A 23512-nucleotide genomic window follows, 5' to 3' on the forward strand; every position below is an offset into this window, starting at 1 on the left:
ACGCGACCAGATATCCACAGTTGGCGCTTTGTGATTTTAGACTCTAATTTCAGTGAAACCTTTAAAATTGCATATATCTGGTTCTACTAATTGGATTTTTGTTGCTCTGGTCTTGATCACTCTATTGTCTAACTAGGTGATGTTTTTCACGTTATTACTGTTTGAAATGTTGCACAAATACTTTACACATTGAGTAAGTTAATTCTGAGTGCTCTGGGCCAAGCGACCAGAAGGCTGAGCACCGATTAATTTAGGGTTGGCTTGTGCCTCACCATGACAAGTATTGCGTTGATGCTTGACCAGGGCTCACCCCTCTGTCAACCAACAATCCAATTTCTCACAGCTCCCCAAAATTAAAACTATTGCACCTGCCTGTAGCTTCCTCAGTTCCCCTTAGGATGCACATCCAGAGTTCAGCAAGCTTTGGACATGTTTATAGTGTTTGCGTGATTATTTTTGCTTCTCTGGCTCCCCTCTACAATTGACATCAACCCTGTCACCCCCTCACCCTGATGTCTCATAGATGACAGGTTTGCCATTGTCTAGATCTAGCTGCAAAGTATTTTGAATGACTCCCTCCTAAGTTATTTGTTATTATCAGTTTATTTCTCTATTGCTATTTAACAAATGTTATCCCATTCTTTCTCCCATGCACTTTGGTAGGGGAATTTTTTCTCCGTTTTGAGGATGTTGAGCATCCTGTTGATCAGGAGGTGATGTGACCCTCTCCATCATAGTTCAGTAAGAATTTCTGTATGAGGTAAGAGACCTAACAGTCCCTGCTTTGACTTCCGACTAGCACTCTGTGCCAGACCTGGAGGGATCTAGACTGCTCTTCTTCTGTCACATCAAAGTCTTCCTTTAATTGTTCTATAGTTGTAATCTGATGTAGTACTTAAATGCTACACAAGAATCCCAAACCTTACTCTCCAAGGGATAGAACACATTGTGTTTCCCCATTTAGAGCTCTTCCCCATTCACATAAATCCAGCAGAGTTTCTATACGTTTTCAAGATACTCGCTCCTTCCCTGGTATAGAATGGTAGGGCCTGGAGATCAAAGCACTTTAGGAAGGATAGTAATTTTAAGAGCAGCTATGTGTATCAGCCAGGATAGGATTTATGTTCCAGTTTGCAAGATTTGTTTTCACGGATTCAGCTTTATTAGTATGATCTCTTCAGTTTTCTACAATGTACTTACTTTCCGCCCAGGTAGCCTCAGCTTTAGCTTCTGCCTCCCGGCGTCCCTCCAAGGGGGCTGGCCTTGCCTCCGGGTCTAGGCTGCATTACAGCCAGACAAGGATCTCAAACTTGTCCTCAAACTCCTCCCATTTGTTAAAGTCCACCGCAGAGACAGGGTCTCTTGTGGCTTGTAGATCTGTCTGTGCAGGAGTCAATGGGTCCCATCATAATATATTTTCACACTGGATGCTGCCTGGCCACACCCTCCACCTCCTCCCGGGTAGGAGCTCTTTCTGTTAAGGCCCACTGGGTGAGCTGTCCTCTCTACCACCCTCTGCGGGTGATTCCTTTTGGGTAAGGACCCCCTCCTGCCATTTAAAGCCCTTCATGATATAGGAGCATAGTCACAGCCAGCTGCAATCTGGCTTCTCTCTACGCAGTCCATTGCCCCAGTCTTGTCGCCCACCTTCTTTGTCACGTATTAGGTCTGGCTTAGAGAGTAGAGCTGGAGTTGGGAAGTGAGGCAGAGCACTAATTGCTTTTCCATTGGCAGGCATACACCTCCAGAAGTATGCACCCATTGCCATCTTGCGCCAGGTAATGCCCTTCTCAATAGTTTTAGTGAGACCCCTATTATGCTCCATTAATCAGGAATGCCATGCTAAAATAGCAAAACTATTTATATTTAAGACAATGAAATCATATAAAAGACTCCGACTAATCAAATGTTATTTGAATACAGTCCTTTACAAATGATCTAAATAATTTAATAAAAAACAATGTTGCCATTTACCTCGTGGACTAACATAAAAAGTAATGAACAGAATAAAATACTAAAGATAACATACTGGAAGAACCTGACAGCCTACCTCAGTCTGTTTGTATATGTGTCAACACAAGTTTTCATTTTTGCCAACAAAGTGCCAACAGATGCCTGCGACTCAGACTGCTCCTCATCTTCCTCACCATTTTCACCAGACAGTGGCAGCAACAAGGGTACCAAAGATGTGCAAGAGGCGATGGCTCGAAGAAGTTCTAGCAGTGCTCGGTATAGCGGCACATGCCTGGCCATGTCCAAAACTAGAAAAAACATAGTTTCAAGGATCAGATATGCAACAAAATCAATAGTCATCCAAGGAACATATCCTTTTAAGACATTATCAACTATCTCTGGCATATTATGTAAACTACGCTCCTTTTCCGAACAGAAATTAAAATAATGCAAATACAAGGAACATTAAGGGAACACAACCAAGCTCTCAAAAGAGTAGGGCCAAGTTCAAAAGGTTAGCTGCAATTCGAACTTATCCACTTATCAAATTTGTAGCTGCTCCCTAGAAATTATATATTTGAAATTAAATTTGCAGTACAAAGATGTGTGACGCTTAAATAAAATGCATATAGGTATTGCAATTAGAACACAATATTGTCTGCAATGATCAAAACAAAAAAATGTAATTAAAGCACTTAGAGCTCCAATATTGCATGGCCATCATGTTGGAGATACAGAGGTAGCTTTAGCAAATATTACAGTAGCGTAATCACATATATCACTTCTCATTGCTTTTTCACTATAGCGTTCTTCCCACTGAGTGTCATGCAGTTATCCAGCGTGCTGCAAAAAGTGGATGGTCAACTAACACACCGCTGCCTCCAACTAGTGGGTGTGCTTTTCATTTCTACGTAAACACTTTCCAAAAAATTACACATTTTCCTTACAAGACAGAAAGTTTCAGCACAGATATCTAATGTGTTTTAGTAATTTTGCACTTTCTACACCTTACATACTGTTGTTGCTGAAGATTTCCTAACATTGTCAAATTTCACTTGCAACACATTCAGCCTTCTAATAGAGGATCTCCAGGATTTCTAAGATGCTGTATATTATGATAGAAGCCATTGGTCTTATAGTTATTTTCATTTCAGTCTGATTTTTTTTTTACCATGGACACTGTAAGTGAAAACCAACTACTTTAAAAGAATTGCAGAATTTTTAGCACACGGTTGATAATTTAGCAATTTTGGCTAGCCACGCCTTTCTGCATTCACTCTGCTGTTATAGAGTAAATGCAGGAAGGCTGCAACAATATTTTTAAATTAGCTTTCCAACGATGGCTCCTCGCAATCCGTTAACAACGGCTCATAGTCAATGAGAGATATATACCACAAAGAACTAACTAATCAGCTATAAGCAACATTGGAATGTTGAGCACTCCATTGTAAACAATGGCGTGCTCCGGACTTCTACAGGCCGAAAGAAGCCCAGAGAGCAACATTCCAGTGCTTTTTCCCTTTAACAGCTGCTGCTGTGAACAAAGGCCTCTTGGAGCCTAAGGGGATTTAAACCCTCTCAGGATCGGAGAGGCCATTGTTTGTATTAATTAGAACATTCTGCCCTCTAGGGGAGGAATGCTTTAACTACCTTAGAGCCCTCCTAGCTGGCTCTACTGGCCATTAAAGGCCAGCTTCCTTGTTAAAGGCCAGCTTCCTTGTTAAAGGCCCTCACCGACGCTGGAGCAGGCCTTAAAAGGCCAGTAGAGCTCATTAGGTTGGGCTCAAAGGCTATTTCATAACTTAGAGCACTGATGCCCCTAAGAAAAAACGTTGCTTGGAACAGTAAAAGCAGCAGGTTACCAAGGGTTCTTAAATTCCATTTAAGTCTAGGAATACATTAAATGTGCAATCTTGTGCATTGTATATTGGACCTCTAGTGCCTATGTCAACAGGAAATAAGCTGAGAAAATGACATACGATAACATTACATAATTTACTAATATAGATCAACCACTATATATATATATATATATACAGTAGATAGTTATAGTTAGGACCTAGTTTCCTTAGGAAAAGTGTTTTATTTCTTTGCCAATATTCTCGCTGGATCCGCAAAATCAGGCCAAAAATGAAAAAAGAAAGGAAGTGGGGGCTCCAGGACTTTGTTTTCCTTAAGCCCACGGGTGGGCTGGGGGCAGGCAAAAATAATGACATGTGGGCCTGCGCGCGGGGCGTGGCTTAGGAGCCGATGGGGCAGGCTCTGTGAGCACTGAGCTCCGCGTCCGATCCCCTGCATTCTCCTGATTTAGGAATCTCGCGGGCCCCCAAGCAGAGCCGCTTGAAAAGGGAGCGATCTGGCAGCCGAGGCCGTCGAGATTAGCCTGAAACCGGGCTTGAGGAGCAAGCGGCAGCGGCTGATTGTTGGAACGGGATCGGCCTCCGGAGGTTCCAAGATGGCGCTGGGCTCCTTTGTCTTCCCGGGAGCTGGGATGGGCGCAAACGGCGGAGTGCAGAGGTAGAGACCGTGGAGTGGAGGGCGCTTTAACTCATAGCACAACGCCCTGCGGGAGGCTCCGGTGCTAATGCCGGGCGGCCCCGGGAGGCACTGTGCCCGCGGGAGGGACGCGACTTGCACCTCCGAGACCGCGGAGGGCCCAGGGGGAAGTCGGAGCCGGAGAAAAGGGGGCTCAGGCTTGCAAACTGAACGGGGCCCTTCTGACTTTCTCGAGGGAGATCACTAGCTGCCCGAACCCCGCTGGAGGAATTATACTGAGTGCCCCCGCCCTGGACGGCGGACCGGCGGGGGCTGTTGCTCGCTCCCCTTGGGGGACCATCCTGATAGTCGCTGCGCATTGAGGACTGAGAGCGGTAGCGCTTGGGACCTCCAGACACTGGCGGTGAGGTGGCCGGGGGGGTTTGTGAGTGGCCCCGGTGCAGTGTCGCTTCAACGTCGACCGACGATGTGTCGACAGAGGCTCCCTCGACGCCGAACGACCATGACTAGTCGTCGACGGAGGATGTCTCGACGCCGAACGCCGATGGCCAGGCGTCGACAGAGAATGCCTCGACATCACAGCATGACGATGCTGCTTTGACGTCAGGTGGCTCGCCGTCGAGCTCTTCTGCTTCGACGGTGACCTATCCCTCGACGCTGTCTGTAGCGGAGGTACCTTAGATGTAGACGCTGAAGACATCTTCTTCGTCGCCGTCGACTGCTTCTCCAACGCCGATCCCGACGCCGAATGTGAACCAGTCGGGGCTTCTTTCGACGTCGACCGCGCCTTCCGACTTTTCTGCTTCTTGGGAGATCTTCCTCTCTCAGAAAGCCCATAAACCCGAATTCTCTCACGTTCGTCCTGGATGTTAAAACCTGGCAGTGTTCACAGGTTTTAGAGGAATGAGATTCTGGTAGGCACAGGATACACACTGAATGAATGTCAGCCTTGGCCATCTTTCTTCCACATTCCATTCCGCATTTGTCAAAGAGGGAAGGCATCTCTGACAGAAAAATCACTTTTTTAAGCCTAAAAAAGGTTTCAGTAACACCCTATGTCTAAAAGACGTCGAGTGAAAGCAAAAAAATTGTTGGTAACAATAATATTTTTGACAAAAAGCCAAGAATAAAGGGAGCTGTTTCACCAGGGTCCTGACTGAAGGAGCCGGAAAGAACAACTGACCTAATTGTCACCCCTGAGGCATGATGGGAAGCCTGGGGTCATGGCTGCCTTAAAGGCACTGTGCCAGTTTTTGTTGAAAATTGTTTCATTTTCTATGCTATTGTTTTTACAATGCAGCCTGAGGGCTAACAATGTCTATTTACAAGCAATTTTCAGGATTAATGAGTGGTCTACTCATTAAAACACAAAGTTCAAAGGTTATTTGACCTAATGTGTTTTCTTTCCTTCTGCTTCCTAAATAATTGCAGTGCATGTATATGTGTTTACATTGTTTTAGCCTCAGTTATGAAGCTGCATTGGTGCGAGAAAAATAATATATGTACATACATATATGTGGAGCGAGATATATGTGTTTTTTACATATATATTTTTATATTGTTTCCGGGGTCCCGCACATGGGCGGGAATATTCAGTGCTTATGACTATTGATGAGGATCCCCTGGAAGAGAATCGTCTCTACCAGATAAATAGTTTCCAAAGGTAAGTAACTCGTACATCTGATAGAGACTACCAGCCGCAGATCCCTTAACGTAGAATAGATACCCTAGCCATGCCCCAAGAGGTGGGTGAGGGGGGAAGGATTCTGCGAGAAGACCTCTAGAGCTCAGACAAGCCCAAGACCCCTCAACAGGGGACCAGCTACGGGGACAGGGAAAATAGCCCCATTTCCCGCAACAGGGATGAGTCACAGGCCCCAAGCCGAAGAGAACCTCAACATCGCGTAGGAACACCTGCCCCATAGGGGATGTGTTAGAACGACAAAAGAGGCAACCCAGCCTTCACCAACAGGAGAAATCAATCCGAAGGGGGGGGGGGGCAAAACACCCCCAAGCCCAGTCAACGTACCAGGGACCTCCACCGAAAGCCCAAGGTACAGGCAGCGCAGAGGAAGGAGAGCCACCTACAGAATCCTAAGAGAAGAGGCCGAAATACGGCAAGCCCTCCATCAAGAAACATACCCAGTGAAGAGGGCCACCGAGTCCATCCCAGCTTGAAGCCAAAAGACAAGACTGAACAACGCCACAGCAGTACAGCAGAAGAAGAACGGAAGCTCACAATGGCCCCGTAGGACAAAAAGCAGGAGCTTCAGGCCCCACGCCAATGTCGCCGGCTACAGAACAGAAGAGCAGGTAGAGACAGCCAGCGGCTGACAACGCCACAAAACTAAATACCCGGACCACGTCAGGCTCATAAGGGCAAGGCTAGTAAACCGTCCCGAACGACCCTTAAAGGGGACAACCCCTGACAGAACCGATCCACTAAGTAGTGAGAGCAGCTAGAAGATGAGGAGTAACAAGTAGGACGGACCAGGCAGTCAACACAGGAAACTATGCCCTCAGAAACACGAGACAGAATCGGACCAAACGGCAGGCAAAGGGTAAAGCACCGCGGCACAACGCCGTAGAAGGCCAAGCCACGCCCCAGTAAGGACCAAAGACCGCACCATCGTAATGCAGCAACACCAGGAAGGGCGATGAACCCGCCAGGGGAAGTCCAAACCCTCCCCGCATAAGACAGAGCAATACGATAGCTACATATACCCCACATAGAGAAGGACACGTCTCAAGAATGCATGGGTACCACTCAAAGGGGAAAAACAATCCTGCATCAGAGGAAAAAATCATAGACCTGCGACAGAAATCACAGAATGCTTAGTAGTCAGCCAGAAAACACATTTGTACCAAAAAAGGGGCTGAACCAGCAACCTACTGAAGAGCGGCGCCAACCAAGAACCCAGAGGGCACAGTATCCCTCACAGAAAGTGTAACAGTCCTCCAAAAACCAAATATCAGGAGCAAGTGGGATAACGTCTCCCACCACGCACCAGGAGGAACAGCAAACCAACCTACTGAGGAGGAGGAAGACGGAGCCCCGCAAGAAGATGCTGAATGGCAGAGTCTGCATGAGAATTAAACAACAGGACCCTGTCAAAAGGGAGGTCGACCAGACGCTCTCAAATGTTTTCAGGGAAAACAGCATCGCGTAGCCAAGCATGGCGACAGAGAGCCACAGAAGTGGCCATAGAATGGCCAACAGAATTGGCAACATCCAAAGCCGCATGAAGAATAAACACGGCCAACTCTCTACCATCCAACACATGGCCCCACAGATCAGCACAAGCCCCCTAATTAGAGACATGACAAAGAGGGGACTCCACAGAATCCCACAGGCACACACAAGGTGTTAGGCACCCTCAAGGCAGCACTGGAAGAAACGAAGAAATTACGCCCCCATGAATCTAACCACCGGGCCTCCAGAGATAGATGGAACAACACCACAGGCAAACACGGAAAGGCATTGCGCAGTAGAGCGCCTTGAGTAGAAGGGTGGAAAGAAAGACAGACAGGGTCATGCGGAGCAGGACGATGACAGTGCAGCAGTGCCTGAGGCACCGGATAGCCTGCGGCAGGGTACCCCCAAGTCCCCATAAGAGAATTATGGAGTGATGGTTCAAAGGGAAGTAACAACTCCCATCCACCAGAGCCCTGGTGGAGACTCTCAAAGAGGTTGTCTGTAGGAAATGGAGTGACAGGGAGTCCGCCATCGGCGCCTGATGCACAAGTTACTTACCTTCGGTAACGATATATCTGTAAGAAACAGTAGTTAGTGTTAGATTCCTTACCTTAGAATATCCCCAGGCGTCAGACTGGATCCGGAAAGTTTTGCGTAGCAGTGCCCCTGCGCGTCGGTAGGCGTCTTCTGCGGCTCCGCGTCCGTCGTCGCCGGGATGATGTCATCGGAGTACTTAGACGCCGCCCTCACGCGCTGACCTCAGTTCTTGTACATAGCTTTTTGCGCCAGGAACGCAGAGCCATGCCAGAGACCAACACTGGTGCCATAAAACTAGGGCCCTCAAAGGGAAATACCTTAACCCTAGATATCAGTCCTCAGAACGGGGATGATGGGTGGGGCGCTAAGGAATCTAAAACGAACTACTGTTTCTTACAGATATATCGTTACCGAAGGTAAGTAACTTGTGCATCTGAAACAAACAGGTCAGTGTTAGATTCCTTACCTTAGAATAGATACCCCAGCAATACCAACCCTGGTGGTGGGTCTGTGGACCAAGATCACACCAGAAAGTCCTGGAGAACGGAACGGCAGAAAAAGCCATCTTTTCGGACTTGGCTGTCAAGCAAACGTGTGCAGCGAGGCCCACGTAGCTGCCTGACAGATGTCCTGCAAGGGGACTTCCCGACCCAGGGCAGTAGTAGCCGCCGTGCCCCGAGTGGAATGGGCCCTCAGCCCAACAGGAGGCTCCTTTTTAACCAAGGAGTAACAGACCATGATGCACAACACGACCCACCGAGAGATGGTCCGTTTGTGCACCGCCCGTCCCTTCTTCGCGCCCAAGTAACCAACAAAGAGCTGGTCATCCACCCGGAACTGGCGTGTGAAATCAAGGTAGAAGGAGAGCGCATGTTTTGGGTCCAGACGGTGGAGCCTCTCTTCCTCCTTCGAGGGATGCGGAAAGAAGGTGGGCAAGGTGATGGACTGCCCGATCTGAAAGGCCGTAACCACCTTGGGCAGGAAAGAAGGACGCGCTCTTAAAAAACCTTGTCCGGACGGACAGATGGGAAAGGAGGCTTAGAGGATAGAGCCTGGAGCTCACTCACTCTCCTGGCAGAGGTGATGGCAACCAGGAATGAAGTCTTGAGAGTCAGAAGACGAAGAGACAATTATGAAGTGGCTCGAAAGGAGCGCACATCAGAAAGGTGAGAACAAGGTTCAAGTCCCACTGAGGCATCACAAAAGGAACAGGAGGAAACATGTGCGTGATGCCCTTCAAGAATCTATTGACAACACAGGGGACTTGAAAAGAGGGCTGATCAGGAAGCCTCAAGAAGGCAGAAATGGCAGAGAGGTAGCCCTCAAGAGTGCCCAGAGCAGAGTCCTGCTGGGCAAGAGAAAGAAGGAAGAGGAGAACCTTTGTAAGGGGGGCAGAGAGAGGATCCACAGCCTTTGCTGTGCACCATGCCACAAATTTGTTCCACCTGCAGGCGTACACCGATTTTGTGGAGGGACGCCTGGCTGCCAGAATCACATCACAGACTTCATGAGGCAAGTCAAATGGCCTCAACTGCCAGCGCTCAAACTCCACGCATGGAGGTGGAGGCTGGACAGGTTCGGGTGGAGGACCGTCCCCTGCTGCTGCGACAGAAGGTCCTCCTGAAGAGGCAGACTCGGGATACCAGTATCTTCGTGCCCAGTCCGGAGCCACAAGGATGACTTGGGCCCGGTCTCGCCTGATCTTCTTCAGCACTCTGGGCAGAAGTGGTATAGGCGGAAAGGCATACAACAGACCGCAGCTCCACTCGCGACGAAAAGCGTCGCTGAGTGAGTCCGCCTTGGAAATTCCAACATACAGAACTGGTGACACTGTGCGTTCTCTTCAGTGGCGAATAGTTCTAACCAAGGCTCTCCCCACTGCTGAAAGAGACCTTGCACCACGTCAGAGTTCAGACGCCATTCGTGATCCATCAAGCACCGGCGGCTGAGTTTGTCCGCCCTGGCGTTCAGGGAACCTGCCAGGTGTTGAACAACCAGGGTGACGCCCTGGTGTTCCAGCCATGTACAGAGGCGCAGAGCCTCTTGACAAAGGGTCTACAACCCCACCCCGCTCTGTTTGTTGCAGTACCACATGGCGGTGGTGTTGTCCGTGAACACCTGCACTACACTTCCCCGGACAGAGGGAAGGAATGCTTTCAGTGCAAGTCAGCCAGCAGCTCCAGAAGGTTGATGTGGAGCCGGGACTCCGTCGGAGACCAGAGTCCTCTGATCTCCCTCTCTCCCATGTGGCCTCCCCATCCAAGGATGGAAGCACCTGTCACTACGGTACTCGTGTAACTACGGTACTCGTGAGTTGGTGGCAGCAATTACGAGGTCCCGCTCGAGCACTTGGGGGCAGACTGCGAGCCTGCTGGAGGTGTTTCTCTTTTTTACTCTTTTTAACTGAATTTCTGACCTTTTTTTTTTTAATAATGCCTGATTTTCGCTTGTAAATTGCTGAGTTGTTAATATCCATTACCTGGCTGAGGTGTGCTCCCCTGCCCCGGTCCACCGCGGCTGCTGTGCCGTCTGAGTGGAGGGCGGGCTCCATCTTTGGCGAGGACCCGGATCCCGGTAGGGCCTTCCGCTGCGGTCTAGCTGGGGATGGGGCTTAGCTATTTACTGCACATAGCTGTCCGGTCATGCAGCGGACGCGCGGCCGGCGCGCCAAAGGCAAGCCCGTCTGTGCCCCGGCAGCGACCAGGGCCAGGCATGCAGGTCAACTGACTTCTGATACTGCCATCAGTAAGTTTACTTACTCACGGGATGCTTTACTGGCGGTTAGAGGGCACGGCTGCGAGGGGAGCGGTCATGGGGCTGACCTGGACAATCCCTCCAAGAGATGTTTGGCGTGTGGTTTCTGCCTGCTGACTTCTGAACCCATTCTCGCTACCCGCATGCCGGGCAACTCTAGTATTCAGGAGGCGCTCATTAATGCGCGCTCCATGGTCAAGCATGCAGCTGATATCTTTGAATTATTAGCGGATGCACTGTTTATTACTGAGACCTGGCTCAATGAGTCATGTGCCCCGGTAGTGGAACTTGCCATCCCTAGAGGATATAAAATTGTCAGAGCCGACAGGGGGATTGGCAGAGGTGGGGTGTTAGCGGTGGTGCTAAGGGACTCTTGGATTTACACTAGTGAAGCTATAACAGACTGGGTGGAGGGAGAGGCTCTTGACTTCACCCTCATCATTTCTCCCCATTTTACTCTTGGGGGGACTTTAGTGTACCGCTCGCCGGGAGCTTTCCTTAAAACCATAGAGGACCTTATAGTTCCACGCGCCCTTCGTTATCCTAAATTTCTCCTATTAGGAAATTTTAATATCCACCTGGATACCCCCTCTACTCCGGAGGCCAAGGCTTTCTTAGTTGCCCTGAGCCTCGCCCAGCTGGCACAACACGTGCTCTTTCCTTCCCATGATGGGGGTCACCCATATTGATTTGATCTGCTCCAACTTCCCTATAGCAGTCAGTGATCCTGAGCCTACTACATAGTCTGATCACTTTTTGATCAGGTTCTCGTGGGAAGTCACTAGATCTGATAGACCTAAGACACTCCCCTCCGGGCCTCTGGCCAGGAAAGTGAACCTCCCTGCACTTTTTGAGTTTCTTCACCAGTCTCACCCCAACCCTGCTACAGATTGTGAGAAGTTGGCCTGATATGCAGTGCTCACTATTCTAGTGATCACTATCTATCAGTCCAAACAACCCTTATTGATGATTGGTTGTAAGTCAACCTGATAGACCAGCTATCCTAGTAGCATGGACAAGAGCAGTCTTTAGGCTAAACTCGAGAGGGCGTGTTAAGCCAGCTGTTATACCATCACATATACCCCTTGAACACCAAGTGAAAGGACACCACACAAGTTGTTATGAAAATAAAAGGATATTTATTTAGAACACAACAGCCCTGGACTCTTTATGAGGACAGGGCGCTAAGCACAATACAAAGCTCTTAAAGAAATTCTGAAAGTCGCACAATTTACACAAATGCCCGAGGGGCACGGAAAACCATATACTACAAAAGTGGAATGCGAAATACTAGCAGGTAAATAACTAGTCTCAAAGGCTTTAGGATCGCTAGGACTGGACTACTGAACCTTCAGATTACGAGCAGGAGGCCTAGGGAGATCAGGTGCAGAGTGTGCACTCTCACGCGGGATGCGGGACAAAGTCTATGGATGCTAGATTTCGTAAAGTTAGTGTTATCGGACGAATCCGACTAGGTAGAGCTGAAACGAAAAAGGATCTGGACACTTAGATAGTTAAGCTATGCTGGAGCACCGAAATGCTCAGGTTACCTAGCCCAGGGGCTGGGGCTGCGGCTGCATAGGGCTGAAAAGACGTCGGGAATCCTCGTTGCAGTCTATGGAGCCTGAAAGAAGAAGTTGCTGGCAGGCGACCAGTGATGAAGTTCGATGTGATCCAAGCCTGGATCGATGATGGATACCTGTAAGCAGAGGGGACCAAGTTCTGAATCACTAGCCAGTGATTAGATGGGCACCAGGATGGCACCGGACGAAGTCACCTCGACCAGGTGAGTGGGCGACGCTGGGCTCTGCAGTCTCTCGGACCAGGAGGCGTTGTCGGCAAACAGGATGGAGGTGCGAGCTGTCCCACGAAGGCATCTGCTGTCGACGTCGCTGGACCCAGGATTGGGGCAACAAGTCTTGGCAAATGCAAGCCCACGCGGTGGACTCAAAATGGCGTCTGGAGTGGACCAGGAGGGTCCGAGGAAGGTCCCCTTCAGGAGGAGACTAGGGCCAGTCTAGAGGAGCTAGACCAGCGGTGAAACAAACGTAGGACGTCGTCTGGATGGTCACTAGCCAACAGGCAAGTGACCGGCCAACGTGGCAAGCGGCACAGAAGCAAAAGGGCCCCACGCAGATCAGGAGGATGCTGGGGGGCTGGTCTTCGGTGCTCGTGCTGCTTGGGGTTGGGGCTTCTCTTACCCCAGTGCACCCACTCGAGGGTGCCTCGGTGGTCGTGCTAGGTCAGTGTCGTGCTGGTTCTGATGGTCGCCGGGTCCTCTGGTCTCGTCGCACCTACGGTTCTCAGCTGTGCTGTAGAGGCAGGTTGAGGTCAGAGAGGGCAGGGAGTCCGGGTCTCGTCGTGCTGGGTCAGTCTGGTTCCGGAGGAAGGACGTTTCAGCAAACCGCAAAAGACTTAGTTGGTGCCTGCTGCTGCAGGGTGACTACTCCTTAGTCACAAGGGAGAAATCTTGAGAAGAAGTCTTGAGTTCCTTTAGTAGAAAGTAGTTTCAGGATTCAAAGATGATCTAATTTGGAAGGGTCCCCGCTCCCACCTTTATACTAAAGAAAGGGGCTGGTACGGGACTAGGTCCTGCCCATGGGTGGGACCAGGAAGGGGGGTGGTTACACCCCTCTCCCATGCCGGACTTTCCCCAGCTCAGGGGCTGGTGTGCCCCTGGAACTGGTTCTAGCCGGCCTATGCATAGTGAGCACCGGGGTGCCACTTGCAGTCACCTTCCTATTCAGCCCTGCCTACCCAGGATACACAAAACCCTGTCTGGGATGGTGCTAGCACCGCCCCTGACAGGAAACCCTTTGTCCAAGCTCTCTTCGCTGGAAGGACTCCCAGCAGCAGGGGGTCAGACTTGTGTCTGTGGTGGCAGCATCCATTTTGTGATGCTGAGGCTCGAGTTAACTTTAACAGGGGTTCACAGTTACACACATGTCGTGTCCCTCTAGAAGGGTGGAATGCTAACCCCGTCGCCAGAATTGGCGAGGGGTTAGTATTCCAATTCGTATGACACCTTACTCGACATGTTTTGATAAAGCGATACCAGAGTTGGCATATAACCACGAGGATTATAATGCACTTTAGAGTATATGGTATGCGTTATCATGGAACAGCTATTAGGACTTGGTTCCGCAAGCTGCAAACGGGCTCAGCTCATGCCAGAGCACCATCTCACATGATTCCAAGCACTCTGCCTTCGGGATTGTCAAGGCCTGCCATAGGAGTGACTGATAGGAGTACATGTGTCCATCTTAGGGTCAGATGTAGGTATACTATATCTACAGCAAGGGGTGATTACACCACCTTGCCCCAGCTGTCGTGCAGCCAGTTGTGTCAGATTTAGATGGCCAGCCAGGGGTGGCATAATACATGCTGCAGCCCCTGGTAGGCCCTGGGTACACCTATGCCCTGAGTTACAGGGTCTGATAAGGTGGTCCAGTACCAATTGGTATATGCACCTAAGGTACACGTGTCAATTTAGTGAGAGAACAGCTAGGCTGTGGGTCTGATTAGCAGGCCCACAGCCAGGGAAGTCGTAAACCAGTGAAGCAAAAAGCAAAAATCTGGGTGATCATAGGATTGCAGACCCTACTCTCCTACACAGACCTTGAGGGGGAAGTGGCTAATCAGCCTGGGTGTGGGAGCGTGTTCAAATGCAAAACCAGGTATTACCGGGCGCTTACTCCCCTCACAACCATGGTACTCCTCCAATCTTAGGGATCTGAAGCAGGGCTGTAAGAGGCTGGTGCTCTGTTGGCGTCTGACCTACTGTCCAAGAGCAAAAGCAACCTTACGCTCAGCCCAGCGAGACTACTACATGACTATAAAAATGGCAAAGAGTGATTACTTCGCCGGGAGGATTATGATGGCGAGGAATAATAGTAGAGAGATCTTTGCAATTGTCCGTAGCTTTCTCTCCCCATGTGCAGAACAAAGCGTGCATTCTGCATTAAATGAGTGGTGCGAAGAGCTTTCCTCTTTTTTTACTAACAAAATTGCTAACATCCAAGAGAGCGTTGGTCTTGTTACTAGGACCAATGAGACTTTCTCCCCGGAACCCTGCCTACCTCAGCCAGTAGGACCCGCCTTGTTCACCACATTTTTGCCCACTACCGAAGCCGATGTACTGGCCCTTTTAAGATCTTTGAAGTCTGGTTCTTCAGCTGACCCCTGCCCGGCGCGAGTCTTGGCGGGTGTTGCAGAGGTGGTTTGCCCATCAGTAGTGGATGTGGTGAATTGTTCCCTACAGGCCGGCTACGTGCCTACTCAATGGAAATGTGCTAAACTTCTCTCTCTCCTGAAGAAACCCACATTGGACCCTCTGCTGCCGGCTAACTACCGGCCCATCTCCCTTCTTCCTAAACTTGCTAAAGTTTGTGAGAAAGTGGTCTTCCGGCAGCTTGAAGCATTTTTGGAAGCATCAGGAGCATTCCACCTAGCCCAGTCAGGATTTAGATCTTCCTACAGTACGGAGACAGCTTTAGTTGAGATGTCGGAGGCCATCAGAGAGTGTCTAGACGGAGGCGGCAGGGCAGCCCTGATTTTACTGGACCTCTCTGCGGCCTTAGATACGGTGCCCCACCAGCGGTTCCTGGACAGGCTCTCTGCTGTAGGGATTTCTGGCATGGCTTGGAAATGGATTGAATCCTTTCTGGATTCTTGCTCACAACAGGTCTGTATGGCCTCTTGCACCTCTTCTGTTAGAAAACTGGCCACTGGGGTGCCGCAAGGTTCTACCCTCAGCCCCCTTCTTTTTAATGTGTACCTGACGCCGCTAGTCTGCCTGGCAGAGGAGATGGGCGCTAAGGTGATAGCGTACGCGGATGATATGCAGCTTCTCTTCACCTGGGACGGCTCTGACTTGAATACGGGCATCGCCCAGACTTGTCTGACCTCAGTATTTCAATGGCTGGCTCAAGCCTCCCTCAAATGTAATGAGGATAAATCGGAGGTCCTTCTCTACAGCAATTTCCGGGATGACTTTAAAACCAACGTGTGGCCCCTGGGCTTCCCTTGCCTGGTGCCCAAGGCAGTGCCAGCTAAAAATCTGGGTATCTGGTTTAGCGAGGATCTCAGATTTTGTGACCATATAAAAAAACTGACGGGGATCTGCTTTGGCACTCTCAAAACACTTAAAAATGATTTCCTTTCCTACCGAGAGCAGCTAAAGAAACGGTCACCCGTGCTTTGATCCTGTCCAGACTGGATTACGCTAATGCCTTGTTCTTGGGGCTGCCTGACTGTTGCACAGGCTTCAAATTATCCAAAACGCCGCAGCCAGGCTTCTCTTCAATGCCCCCTCGAGATCTAGCGCGCAACAGTATCTCCGAGATTTACATTGGCTCCCAGTGGCCCAAAGGGTGCAGTTTAAAGCAATCACTCTGGCCCATAGGGCCCTGCATGGTTTGGGTCCCACCTATCTTAAGAAGCGGTTCACTCTCTATGTGCCTAAGCGACCTCTGCGCTCAGCGGCACAACGCCGGATGGTTGTTTCCCACTTTCGAAGAGTGCGGTTGGGGGGCAAGTCTATTTCTGTCAAGGCTGCTGAAGCTTGGAACTCGCTCCCAGCTGACCTTCAATTCATCTCGGAACCTCTGCCTTTCAAGAAGCAGCTGAAAACACACCTGTTCCGCATGATCTACAAATTCGATCCGATCCCTGCCCTCACCTGTGCTCTCCTCCGCGCCAGGACACTCTTGAGTAACAGTGCGCGCTACAAAAGCATTATAACATAACTACTACGTGCTCCGGTTGGGGAAGGGAGAGAGATCTGCCGCTGACCCAATCGTGGTTCGTGAGCCACCACTGAAACTGTTTTGCAGTGCCCTCCGAGATCCGGACGCAATCAGATAGGTTGCCCTGATGCTGTGCCCACTGAAACTTCAGGTCCCACTGCAGAGCCCTGATCCGCCACCGAGCGTCATTGTGAGAAGTTGGCCTGATATATGATGCTCTCTAGTTCTAGTGATCACCTTGTATCAGTCCAAACAACCCTTATGGTGATTGGTTGTAAGTCAACTTTATAGACCAGCTATCCTAGTGGTAGCATGGACAAAGCAGTCTTAGGCTAAACTCTTTTGGCATGTGAAGCCAGCTGTTTTACCACATATAACCCCTTGAATACCAAGTGAAAGGACACCACACAGGTTGTTATGAAAATAAACAAGTATTTATTAACTAACATACACCTCTGAACTCTTTATGAGATCAGAGGGCTAAGCACATGACAAACTCTTAGGAAAAATACGTTCAGGTTGCACAATTTACAATGGTGCCCTAGGGGCACGACAAACCATATACTAAGTAAGTGGAATGTGAAAGTCGATAATAGGAATGGAGCTGTCCAGAGGCTGTAGGATCGCTGGGACCAACCTATACTAACTCTAGGTAGGTAATAGGAGGCCCACGGAACGCGTGTGCAGAGTGTGAACTCCCACGCGAGATGTCTATGGACAGTACAGTTCAAGAAAAAGGTGAGTACGGACAATCCTGACTAGGTAGAACTAAAACGACTGTGGAACTGGACACTAGGAGAGTCAAGCTACCCTTGAGCACCGAAATGCTCGTGTTACCTCACCCACAGGCTGCGGGTGCATAGGTGCCAAGTTGTGTCGGGTTCCGGCGTTGAAGTCTATGGAGCCTGGAAGAAAAGATGCTGCAGGCGGTCAGGAGGAAGATGTCCAGTGTGATCCAAGGGTGGATCAGTGAAGAGAAGAACCTGAAAGCAGAGGGGACAATGTTCAAAGTCACTAGCCAGTGACTGGAGTGGAACCAGGAGTGGAACCAGATGTCGTCGTCGCGATCAGGTGAAGGTGGACGCTTGTCTCTGCAGCCACGTGGACCAGGCGGTGTCTTTGACGACCAGGATGGAGGCACGAGCTGTCCCACGCAGGCTCTCGCTGTCAGCTGTGTCGGCTTCGGATTCGGAGTCAACAGGCCTTGGCAAAGGCAACCCACGCGGTGAGTGGAAACGGCGTCTGGAGTGGACCAGGAGGGTCCGGGGTGCTCCTCTTTTGGAAGGGAGCAAGGGCCAGTCTGGAACAACCAGACCAGCAGTGAAGATTTCGCAGTTCGTCGTCTAGGAGGCCACTAGCCAGCCGGCAAGTGACCAGACAACGCGTCGAGCAGCAAACAGGCAGAAGGGCCCCACGCAGATCTCGTGGATGCTGGAGGGCTGGTCTTCGGTGCAGGAGCTGCTCGGGGTCGGGGCTTCTCAGTCCCCAAAGCACTTGGACGAGGATGCCTCTGAAGTCGTGCTGGAGCGAAGTGCTGCTTCTTTCAAGATGGCCGGTCCCACGTGTCTCGTCGCACCCACGGATCTCAGCTGTGCTGCAGATGTAGGCCGAGGTCGGAGAGGTCTGGGAATCCGGGTCTCCTCGGGCTCTGAAGTCTGGATCCTGGCAGGAAGACGACAAAGGGAAGCCGCTGGACGCTGATGGTGCCTGCTTCTGCAGGGTGGACACTCCTTGCCCACAAGGGAGATTTCTTCAGTCTTCTGTGGAGCAGAATGTCGAAGTCCAGAGTTTCTTCTTGTAAAGTTGTTCAGGATAATCTAATTTGGAATAGGACCAGCTCCTACCTTTATCCGGCTAAAGGGGGCTGTACTACGACTAGGTCCCTCCTCTGGGTGGGACCAGGAAGGGGGGTGGTTACACCCCCTATCTATTGTCCGGTCTTGCGCTAGCTCTGGGGCTGGAGTGCCCCAGGAACTGGTTTAGACCGGTGTATGCACAGGGACACCTTGTGTGCCCCAGGCATGTCTCATTCCTTTCAGCCCTGTCCTACCCAATACACAAAATCCTGTCTGGGGTGGTGCTAGCACCTCCCAAGGCAGGAAACCCTTTGTCCAAGCCTCCCTCGCTGGAAGGACTCCCAGCAGCAGGGGTCAGACTTGTGTCTGTGGTGGCAGGATCCATTTTGTGATGCTGAGGCTCGAGTTACCTTTAACCGGGGTTCACAGTTACATACATGTCGTGTCCCTCTAGAAGGGTGGAATGCTACCCCCATCGCCAGAATTGGCGAGGGGGTAGTATTCCAATTCGTATGACACCTTACTCGACATGTTTTGATAATGTTATACCAAAGTTGGCAATAACCGCAAGGATTATAATGCACTTAAGAGTATATGGTATAGCGTTATCATGGAAACAGCTAAAGGACTTGGTTCCGAAAGCTGCAGACAGGCTCAGCTCATGCTAGAGCACCATCTCACATAATTCAAGCACTCTGCCTTCAGGATTGATAAGGCCTGCCATAGGAGTGACTGATAGGAGGATATGTGTCCATTTTACGTTTAGATATAGGGATACTATATCTAAAGCAAAGGGTGATTAAACCACCTTGCCCCAGCTGATTGATCAGCCAGTTGTGTCAGATTTAGATGGCCAGCCAGGGGTGGCATAATACATGCTGCAGCCCCTGGGTGCACCTATGCCCTGGGTACCTAAGGTACACTGTACAGGGACTGATAAGGTGGCTCAGTATCCAATTAGATATGCACCTAAGGTACATGGTTGTCAATTTAGAGAGAGCACAGCTAGGCTGTGGGTCTGATTAGCAGGCCCACAGCCAGGGAAAGTCGTAAACCAGTGAGGCAAAAAGCAAAAATAGGGGGTGACCATAGGATTGCAGACCCTACTCTCCTACAGTCATGCCCCAGAAGGATGCAGGAGGCCAGCAGCCCCAGAAGTCGCAGCGTCAACCTGACCGAGGCTCGGGATAAAGGTTGAAAGACCGAAATCGGAGCCTGAATATCCTGAACCCGCTGTCCAGAACTGCTCCAATGAAAAGGAGCTTCTGCGAGGGGCACAGGTGTAACTTCGGCACGTTGATGGAGTACCCCAGCGAGTGCAGGAGGTCGGCCGTAGTCTGGAGGTGGAAGACGACTGCTTGGGTCGAGCCTGCCTTCAACAACCAGTCGTCTAGATAGGGGAAGACTGAAACCCTTAATCTGCGCAGATGAGCTGCGACCACCGCCATCACTTTCGTGAACACCCGTGGGGCGCTGGTAAGGCCGAAGGGAAGCACGGTAAACTGAAAGTGCTCGTGGCCTACCGTGAACTGCAGGTAATGCCGGTGGGCCGGCAGGACGGGGATGTGGAATACGCGTCCTGCAAGTCCAACGCTACCATCCAGTCTTCTGGGTCCAGGGCAGCTAGGACCTGAGCCAAAGTCAGTATCTTGAACTTCTCCTTCTGGAGGAGGGCGTTGACGCTCCTTAGATCCAAGATAGGGCGTAGGCCCCCTTTGCCCTTCTTGGGTACCAGAAAAAAGTAGTGGGAATAGCAACCACGTCCTACTTCTGGCCCTGGAACGCGCTTGACGGCCCCCTTGGCCAAGAGGGCCGTAACTTCCTCCTGCAGAAGTTGTAAGTGATCCCCCGACATGCGGTGGTACTGTGGTGGCATGGATGGAGGGGTCGAAGGGGAGGGAGTAGCCCCTTCGGACGATTTGCAGCACCCACCTGTCCGATGTGATGGAGCGCCAGTGGAGGTGATAGCGAACCCTGCCCCCCACTGGTGTTGAATGGGCCTGAAAACTCGGAAAATGTTGAGGCAGATGCTGCGGGGGCGGATGTGGACTGGCCTTGCCTGTGTCCCCCGGCACCGCCACGGCGTTACCACGTCCGCGACCACGTTGATGTGGGTTCTGCTGCCTGTGGCTAGTTGGACGTGAGGGGGCACCCCTTCCTTGGACACAGAAGAGACGAAAGGCTGAAGTCTGCTGGTGTTGTCCGAGGCCCAAGGACTTGGCCGTAGCTCTGGAGTCCTTAAAACGCTCGAGCGCGCGGTCCGCCTTGACGCCAAAAAGGCGACGGCCAACAAAGGGCATGTCCATAAGGGATGCTTGGACATTGCCCGAAAAGATGGCGGACCTCAGCCAGGCCATGGCGGCGAACCGCCACCGTCGTTGCAATCGCCCTGCCTAGCGAGTTCGTGGTATCCAGCCCACATCGGATGGAATATAATGCTGCGTCCCTTCCCTCCGCGAGGGCCTGGGTCAGTTTTGCCTGGACCACCACCGGGCATTGCGCCAGCACTTCCGCAACCGTATCCAAACAAGAGTGGGAGTAATGGCCCAAAAGGCAGGCGATGTTGACAGACCGCAACCCCAAACTTAGTGAGGAGAACAGCTTCTTACGAAACTGGTCGTACTTTTTGGATTCCTGATCCGGAGGCGCGGTCGGGAATGCGGTGTGGGAAGTTGAGGCCTGGATCACCAGGCTCTCAGGGGTGGGGTGAACGGACAGGAAACTGGGGTCGCCCGGAGCCGGGCGGTGGCGTTGGGCCACGTTCTGATCCACAAGGAGGCCTGTGGAGGGCTTGGACCAGGTGCCCAACAGAACGTCAGTGAGGGCCTTGTTGGATGGGAAGAGAGACTCCGAGGAGCTTGCCTTCGGTTTGAGTACCTCAGTGAGGAGGTTAGTCCTCACGGCCGCGACTGGGAGCTCAAGAGCCAAGGCCTTGGCTACCCGAGTCAAGCCCCCTCCTCCGTAGCCACGGAAGGAGGAGAGGCAAAACCAGTGTCGGGCGAGGTGTCCAGACCACTGGCCTCATCAAGTTCGCCCGTCCAGTCCTGACTCAACTGGCACTGTAGTGCCAGAGGGTCCTCAGACCTCTCCCAATCCCCCTCGTCCTCCATCCCCTGAAGGTCAGGAAGAAAGGATGCAGCCGGATCTTCGGTAAAGGGCTCACCTATCGGCGTCGAAGACGGCGCCGGTCTGACGCCGGATCCGGACCGGTGCGGGGATCGGAGATGATGCTGCCCAAGGACGGAGCCAGGGGCGACACCCTTGGTGACGACGCCGGCAGAGAGGGTCGTAAGGTCGACCGGATTGGACACGGATCCAGGCCTGGATCCTTAAGAGCCCTGCGGGGTCGGGACCAAAGTCGCCGACGGCGCCAGGGCCAAAGCACTCTACGGCACCGGGGCCGAAGCCGCTGGCCCGCTTGGGCTCTCAGACAGGTTTGCGGGGCCCGCAGGCACCTCAACGGGACCAGACGGAGGGAAGCGCAACCTCTTGGCCATGAGGAAGGTGCTGATCTCCTCCGGCGTCGCGTTCAGCCCAGGGATCAGCGGGTGTGGAGCTGGATGCGGCGCCTGCGGCTCCGGCGGAGCCGCGTGGGCGGTGTCGCCTGAACCCCCGGCCGCGTCACGCAAGCGTTGGGTGGAGTCAGAAGAGCGATGCCGCTTCTTCGACTTCTTGTGCCTCGACATACCGGAGGACTTCGAACCCGACGAATGGTGTCGACTCGCCGAGCTATGATGACTGTGGCCCCGCGACCGGTCCCTCGAGCTCCTCCTGGACCGGGACCTCGAGCGGCGCTGGCCGACTGCGGGATCTCGAGTCGCTTACAGGACCGCTCCGGCCTAGCTTTCGAAATGAAGGCCCGGCGGTCGGCGCATGACTTGTCATCATGGTCGGCCTGAGGCAATAAAGGCACCGACGGTGGGGGTCGGTATCCAACATCAGTCGGTTACAGTCATCACAAGGCTTGAACCCGGGCATCCCTACCGGCACCGGAGTCGATTAACGACTCGAGAAGATCCAAAACAGATCAAAAAAAGTTCAAGAAGTGACTAAGTAGTACTGCTCTTCCCGGAGCTGCGCTTGCTGGCGCGGAAAAAAGAAGAACTGACGTCAGCGTGCGAGGGCGGCGTCTAAGTACTCCGACGATGTTATCCCGGCGACCACAACGCCGACGACGGAAGTGGAGACGCAGACGACGCCTAGCGAAGCGCAGGGGTACTGCTACGCAAAACTTTCCAGATCCAGTCTGACGCCTGGGGATATTCTAAGGTAAGGAATCTAACACTAACGAACAAGTTACTTACCTTCGGTAACGATATATCTGTAAGAAACATTAGTTAGTGTTAGATTCCTTACCTTAGAATATCCCCAGGCGTCAGTCTGGATCCGGAAACTTTTGCGTAGCAGTACCCTTGCGCGTCGGTAGGCGTCGTCTGCAGGCGTCTCCTGCGGCTCCGCGTTCGTCGTTGGCGTCGTGCGCCGTGATGACATCGCTGGAGTATATAGACGCCGCCTCCGCGCGCTGACGTCAGTTCTTTGCACACAGCTTTTCCGCGCCAGAAGACGCAGAGCCATGAGAGAACCAACACTGGTGCCTTTTGAAACTAGGGCCCTGAAAGGGATGTCCTTAACCCTAGGTATCAGTTCGCAGAATGGGGAGGATGGGTGGGTTCGGTAAGGAATCTAACACTAACTAATGTTTCTTACATATATATCGTTACCGAAGGTAAGTAACTTGTTCATCTGAAAGAAACACGTTAGTGTTAGATTCCTTACCTTAGAATAGATACCCCAGCAATACCAACCCCGGTGGTGGGTCTGCGAACCAATACATTCCTACACCAGAAAGTCCTGGAGGACAGAACGGCCAAAGAAGCCATCCCTCCGGACTTGACTGTCCAGGCAGTAGTGCCTCGCAAATGTGTGCAGCGAGGCCCACGTAGCCGCTTGGCAAATGTCCTGCAAGGGGACTCCCCGGCCCAGGGCAGTGGTAGCCGCCGTGGCCCGAGTGGAATGGGCCCTCAGCCCAACAG

At 51.6% G+C, this 23512-nt stretch overlaps 1 protein-coding gene across 6 annotated transcripts in view; it reads right to left on the minus strand.

The window, feature by feature from the left end:
• Positions 1-23512, minus strand: part of BIRC6 (baculoviral IAP repeat containing 6) — a 2386688-nt gene that overhangs the window by 271351 nt on the left and 2091825 nt on the right. For all 6 annotated transcript variants that reach the window (XM_086926902.1, XM_086926900.1, XM_086926901.1 and 3 more), the window contains one exon: positions 2051-2261. In XM_086926902.1, the coding sequence (XP_086783028.1) occupies positions 2051-2261 (211 nt within the window). The remainder of the gene's footprint in view (positions 1-2050; positions 2262-23512) is intronic.

The sequence above is a fragment of the Lissotriton vulgaris genome, chromosome 6, assembly GCF_964263255.1.
Source record: "Lissotriton vulgaris chromosome 6, aLisVul1.2, whole genome shotgun sequence".
In the NCBI taxonomy this organism is placed as follows: domain Eukaryota; kingdom Metazoa; phylum Chordata; class Amphibia; order Caudata; family Salamandridae; genus Lissotriton; species Lissotriton vulgaris.